At 31.9% G+C, this 6,569-nt stretch overlaps 1 protein-coding gene across 1 annotated transcript; it reads left to right on the plus strand.

Annotated features, from left to right (window-relative positions):
* Window positions 1–904: 904 nt before the first annotated feature.
* On the plus strand, window positions 905–5,925 carry EMB2737 (embryo defective 2737). The gene is made up of 12 exons (XM_016315700.3): window positions 905–1,390; window positions 2,026–2,090; window positions 2,212–2,310; window positions 2,865–2,997; window positions 3,169–3,228; window positions 3,378–3,437; window positions 3,755–3,877; window positions 4,157–4,228; window positions 4,416–4,553; window positions 4,841–4,996; window positions 5,111–5,215; window positions 5,647–5,925. The coding sequence occupies exons 1-12, from the start codon at window positions 1,172–1,174 to the stop codon at window positions 5,677–5,679; spliced, it is 1,263 nt and encodes a 420-aa protein (XP_016171186.1). The 5' UTR covers window positions 905–1,171; the 3' UTR covers window positions 5,680–5,925.
* Window positions 5,926–6,569: the final 644 nt, after the last annotated feature.

Genomic DNA, 6,569 nt, shown 5'->3' on the forward strand with positions numbered 1-6,569 from the left:
AACTAATATAACAAATTACAATTAATGTAGTAAAATTAATTAAGTAATATATATTATAATAAATTATATTAATATTTAAATATCTAATCAAATCAATTAGCTGATATAATTATGTCATAGTAATAAATTGTATTGAATGAGTTAAAATAATTAAATCAGAAAACACTCTCCGAAATATGCCACGTCAGCTTCATCATTAAGTGCAGACATCAAATTTTTATATAATAGAATAGATAAATTTATAAGATGATTAAGATAATAATAACGAGCATTTGAATCATGATTCAATACATAAAACTAATCTAGCAATATGTAATCAGATATTACCTAATGTAAAATTTTCTAGGATAAACAAAATCACAATTAATGAATAACTCTTAAAATAAGATACAAATAATTTTTTTTGCGGGTGTTATTATAGCTCAAATGGCATAATTTTTTCATATTCAATTAAGAGGTTGCGGATTTGAGTCTCCTATCTTTAGAAAAAAAAAAATTAAATCAGGAATTTATGTATTTTTTTGAAAAAATTATATAAAAAAATAAATTCATTCAAAATTTATTATATAATGTGATATGAGAGAAATTGGATATACAATTTAATTTATTATACAAATATCCTTTTTATATCTAAACTTAAATTTAATGGCTTTTAATAATTGCGTCAACTATTTATTATTTTGGTTAGTATCACATTTATTATCATTATTCATTAAACACAAATAATTTTTTTTGGTAAAAGTTTTATCTATAATATTATTTTTTTTTGTTTTCTATAGGATTTCTCAACTTGACCGAACCTCTGATACTTGTTTAAACGGACGAATGAGTTGACCACTCGACCAACCCAAGTTGGTTTGTTAAGATTTAATTATAACATTAATAACTTATAACTATATCAAATGGGCCATTCAACCAAAGAACATATGAATAGGGCTGTAAGCCTGTAAGTGTCAACTATGAGCCTGTTTGGTTGAGTTTTCCGAACTCCCTTTCCATTTTTTCAACAACCCTATCCGTATCGAATCCGATTAACACCCAAAAAGCTAAATACAAAAGAAAAGGTTAAAACTTAAAAGTGAAACCAAAACCTCTGCACTGCAAGTCTATCTTCTTGGGTCTTGTCTCTGGCGCCAATGCTGTGCTTGGCTCACTCTTCTGAGGTATCGCCATGTCGAAGGACCGTATTGTGAAGGCAGTGAAGAAGTTCGTTGGGGTTCGCTACAAGGTCTTCACCAAACACTATGGCCAAGACATCATTGACTTCTTCGATCTCCCCATCAAGCTTGTCTTGTCCCCTTTCACTCTCGCATTCGGCATTGCTGGCTCTGCTCACCGTGGATTTGGTGTTCCAGAACTCATCTCCAAGCTCTCCTACGCTTCCGTCTTCGTAACTACCCTCCACTTTCTTACTCCTTTTTGCTCCTTTTTTGCATTGCAATTTCTTGCCTTTACGAAATTCGTAAGCTTTTCTGGAAATTCACGTGCTTTCTTGAGACCCCATTTCCGTGCTTGTGTGTTTTGATGCTAATTCTTTTTTTTTTCTTGATTTTGTTTTATTGTTAAGGATAAGCTTATCGAACTCCGGAGTTAACTTGTTTATAAGTTTAGCTCTCCAATTTGAGTTTATGACTTTAACATAAAGTTTACTGGTTGAGGTTTATGATTCAAATTTACCTAATCTCTACGAGTTTAGGTGAACTCTAAAGTTTGATAACCTTGTATATGGATGATTTTATGAGAAAAAAGAGAAAGAGAAGAGAAAAATAAGGGGGGGGGGGGTCAGGACCAAATTGTTTGTTTTCTGAAAGTTTTTTCTGTTTATAGTATTGATTAATTACAAAAATGGTGATATCAATTATAAAGAAAATTCAACCGGGTTCTATGATATTCAGAAACATTTTGCATAAGCTTGTAGTTTGGTCAGTTGGATTATCGAAATTTTATATTCATGAGAACTGCATTGCCTTTGGGGTTTCACTTAGTTAGTTAGACAATGAATGTTACTGCATGGATTTGTTGCAGGCCGTAGCTACTTTGGGGACATATGACATTGCATTGGACCTGGGGAAGAAGGTCGTATGTCAAAGGTGCTATTTGGTGTTCCTTCCTCACTTGGATACATAATATGTCTCTGCACAACGTAATAGTGTTCGGTGTTGAATATGAAATTTTGTTGAACTCTAAACTAAATTTTTGTCTCGAGAACAGGAACTGTAGGACATGTAATGGATGGCAGGCCCTGCGGTGTACCATGTGTCGAGGGAGTGGGAGGGTGCACTATCAAGTGAAGAATTGCAGCTTCAAGAGGTAACTTACTCTCCATTTGAACTTTGCAGATAGTATCACAATTTAAACTGTGGTGTCTTTTGGTGCTCCTATTGAAATGTTTAATAAATAATTCTAGAAGAATATATTTCAGGTTCTAGTTGTAGTAGAATACTCTCTGTTTTTTTTATTCATCTATTTTTCCCTAGGAATGTTCTGAAGTAATAAACTGCTGCCAACATATACAAGTTTACATAGCATTGTAATGTACTCATTTGAAATTAGTGAGTTTTTCTATAATGGTCTTTTAGAAGGCCTCTGTTCACTGAAATTCATAAATGTTGGACGCTGACTTGTATAGTTGTATGCATCAAAGTTACATTGCATTAATATATTAATATTTGGAAATGCAAAGACAAAATATGCTGTCAATCTCAAAAGATGATGTCTTTCATATTTACAGGAAATTGGATGTAATATTATTTCCACATATGTTCCTTTTGGCATATCTTTTAGTTTTATTTATTTCATTAAAAAAAACTATCCATCAACTTATCAATACCTCATAACTTGTTATTTAATTTATTTACTTTCAGAGGAGAGAAAGCAACTGCTGAATCTGTAGCAGATGCTATTGCAGACAACCGCGCTGAAATAGTGCATCTACCATCCTCCTTGGATCTTCATATTCCATTACCATCAAAAGAATGCCCAAGTTGTGATGGAACTGTATGACTCAATCTCCTGGTTGTCTTTCTTTTTCATTAATAAGCTGAATCCCACTTTTTTTTTTTGAAAAAAAAAAAATAGTATTTCAAAAATAAGCTGCACCACACCATGCTTTGTTTAGTAACCCTCTTGTTCTGTAATATTTGGTTAAACATTATACTAATTCTCCAGGGTGTAATGAGCTGTCCTGAGTGCAAAAACAAGTTGCAAGTGAGGATCTCAGCGGATGATGTGAGTTGCTTTCTTTATTCTGGGGTTCTTAGAACTTATGTTTTCTTTTAATTGTTGACTTATCTGATTCATACTTTCATATTTATTAGTATCCATTAAAGTTTACTAGTTCTTGCAAATTTTAAGCAAGCATCCCTTTGTTTATGCAGATTATGGAGCCCCCATGGAAAGCTTATAATATCTTGAGAAAGATGGATTATCCATTTGAGGTCAGTATTATTTCATATCTGAGTTTGTCTTTGTTATTGTTATTATGAGCATAGTTAACTCGGATATACAACTAAAGGCAACCCTTGGTCCTGAATGTTATGGTTACTTAAAGCAATGCATTTGATAATCATAGTTTTCCCTACTAATATTTCCATAATTAGCTTTGTTCTCCCTTGATCTTTTTAGTTTTGTTATACTCTGCCTTTATACTTTCATTTGTTATGTTTTTGTCATGCATAAGCATAAGGTTCATATTATTGTTTGATTTACATTACTTGACATGCGAACCTAACTATTTATTGTTTTCAATTCCCAGCACATAACGCACAGCATGAAAGATCCAAGTATTGCTGCATTTTGGCTGCTAACCTTTCCTCAGATTATGGGTGGATTTACCTATGATGATGAAGTGAAGCAGAAAATATGGTGGCAGTACAAGGTTGTTGTTTTCCTTTTTGTTTTTAGTTAAACTCTTAATCTATTCCTTTCCCCACCTGTTGTTTTCAATATATTATCGTTTTTACTTTTGTATCTCCTTGGTTGCCACATGCAATGCCCAATTTATTCAAATCAATTTTGTTAAACTAAGTTTGAACAATTGTACCTATATATGTTGGAACTTGAAAATGTGCTTTTGATGAGAAAACATAAGTCACAAAATGATCACCTTTATTTTTATATTATACCTTTCTAAATGATCCTTTTGTGGTGAACTTAGGAATCCACGCAGTATGATCAACTCCGAGATGTGGTGGCCAAGAGGAAACCAGGGTGGGAGTACCTGCAGGAGGTAGGTTTCTTGTACTGCATCACAGGTTGTTTATTGAAGCTTTGGTTATGCACATACCAAGCTTCTGAAATTAGTATTGTTCAAATTGTTGAAACTATATAATCTAAATTTACTTGGCATTTTATTTAAATCAATTTAACACCCTTTTCTTTTATTTTTTAAATTTGGGATCTTTCTGTTACCACAGGCCTTGATATCTATAGACCCTGAAAGGGCAAGGGATGATCCCATCATTGTGAGAAATGTTCCGTTCTATAAAGCTAAGAAGGCTCTAGAGTCAGAGGTTATGAAGCTTGATCCTCCACCAAGACCGCCAAATTGGGGTGTCCGTACTCACTAAATTCATCTTCTGCTAATTATTCTTAATTCTTTTTATCGCTAATACTTTTTTCCGTCTTCTCCTTCTCAAATTAGAATTTTCTTTTGTTAAGTTCACTTTTTGAATGTTTTCTCCTTTCAATTTACTAGAACGAGCATATAACTCATTACTCAGTTTCCTATATCATTGATCTTTTAGTACTTAAAAAGGGTGGCAAAGGAACTTCTTCAGTTTTGTTTCTTTAGCATCGGTGTAGGCACCATTGGGCATAACTAACTGGAAAGAATTGGCAGGAACTGGATCTTCCATTGAGTTCATCATCTTGGAGTGAGGAGGATCTCAAAGATCCGGAGAAGTTCTATGAAATGACTGTTCTTCTTAATGCACAGAGAGAAATCTCCAATAAGATCTTGGATGCACAGTGGGAAACTAAATGGCGTCAGGAAAAGGTTCGACATTTTTGTCTTTCAATTTCCTGTTTGTTTTCTTCATGGCGAAACGATAAACATGTATATGATTTATCAAATACCATCTTATTTTGGTATATGGGTCTCAATCTTCAGGTGAATCAGATGTTGGAGGAAAAGGTGCAGCCATATATTCAGGATATAGGCAATGGAGTTCTTTCTGAACCTATTTTATTAAAACCACAACAAAATCAGGATAAGGTCTCTCTCTCTCTCTCTCTCATGCACACACGCACGCACGGGCACATTTATATATGTTATGCATGTTTGGATAGGATAGGCTCTCAAAATTCTGTCAAGAATGTTGTTCTCATTTGATGATGAAGATTACATGCATGCGCACGCACACAAAAACGCTCCGATTTATTGTGGGTTTTTTTTTGCAAAATCAACTATAACTTCCTATGTTACACTGTCTTACTAAATGATGGGTGATTTTGCTTTTGTGCAAAAGATGTTCAAATGCAGAAACTTCAATGCTATCTAAATTCTAAAGTTTTACTTTGAAATTTTCTAAAATAAAATAATTTTTCAAAAATGTTTATTTGTGTGTTTCGCCTTCCCTACAATCTATCTTGCTCTTTATTTTAGTTGCAGTGATGTGATTTTCTATACTCACTCAACCATTGCAGAGACAACGACGAAAGAGGTGGTTTTTCTTTTGAAAAATGGCCAATGCTGGTGATGCTAGAGCATGCTTTTGTATTCATCATTGTATAAATTTATAATCTGTAACCATAGATGATTGTATCATACTGTTGAATTTTGTATTTGTTTTTTACCTTCTCCGTTTAGTTGCTTTGGATTGTTCTCTTTCTATATTTTTTTTTTCATGAATTTCTGTTTTGTGTAAGGATGAAATCATGTCTTTTGTTTTCTACATAATAGGTCAAAGATTAATTCGTTGCGAATCTGAACTTTATTTAAGAATTTGTTGCTGACTAATAGGTTGCTGCACGTACAAGACGAGATTTAATGTTTTGTTTGGTTTAATAGAAAATGAGTGGAAAGACAATAAATAGAAAGAAAATGGATGGAAAATGATATTTTTCTTTGTTTGGTTATAAAAGGAAATAGGAAGGAAAAAAAATTTTTGTGGGTCCCACTAAAAAAATTTTCTTTCCATCACAAGCAAGAAAACAAGAAGAAAAGTGCTATATTTTTGTATTTTCAATACTACCCTTAGTTATATTATTATTAACAAATATTAATATAAATTTAGTTTTAATATATTATTATAATAAAAATTTATATTTAAATATTATATGTATTAGATAAATAATTTAAATCAAATATATAAAATTATAATATTTTATAATATTTATAAAATATAATAAAACATGAATAAATAAAAATATTTATACTTTATTCTATGATAAGGGTATTAATGTAATTTTATACTATTATGATTTTTTTTCTTCTCACTTTTTTTTTTTCATCTAAACAAAAGAAAATGTTCTCTCTATTTTCTTTCCATTTATTTTCTATTCATCCAAACAACACACAAATAATTCAACTTTTCTTTCCATTTTCTTTCCTCTTATTTTCTTTCTTC

The sequence above is a fragment of the Arachis ipaensis genome, chromosome B8, assembly GCF_059453495.1.
Source record: "Arachis ipaensis isolate K30076 ecotype BB chromosome B8, ASM5945349v1, whole genome shotgun sequence".
Classification (NCBI taxonomy): Eukaryota; Viridiplantae; Streptophyta; class Magnoliopsida; order Fabales; family Fabaceae; genus Arachis; species Arachis ipaensis.

Coding starts and splice junctions, on each gene's coding strand:
- EMB2737 (XM_016315700.3), top strand. CDS start 1,172: ATGTCGAAGGACCGTATTGTGAAGGCAGTGAAGAAGTTCGTTGGGGTT. Junction 1,391..2,025: donor TCTCCTACGCTTCCGTCTTC/GTAACTACCCTC, acceptor GATTTGTTGCAG/GCCGTAGCTACTTTGGGGAC. Junction 4,229..4,415: donor GGTGGGAGTACCTGCAGGAG/GTAGGTTTCTTG, acceptor CTGTTACCACAG/GCCTTGATATCTATAGACCC.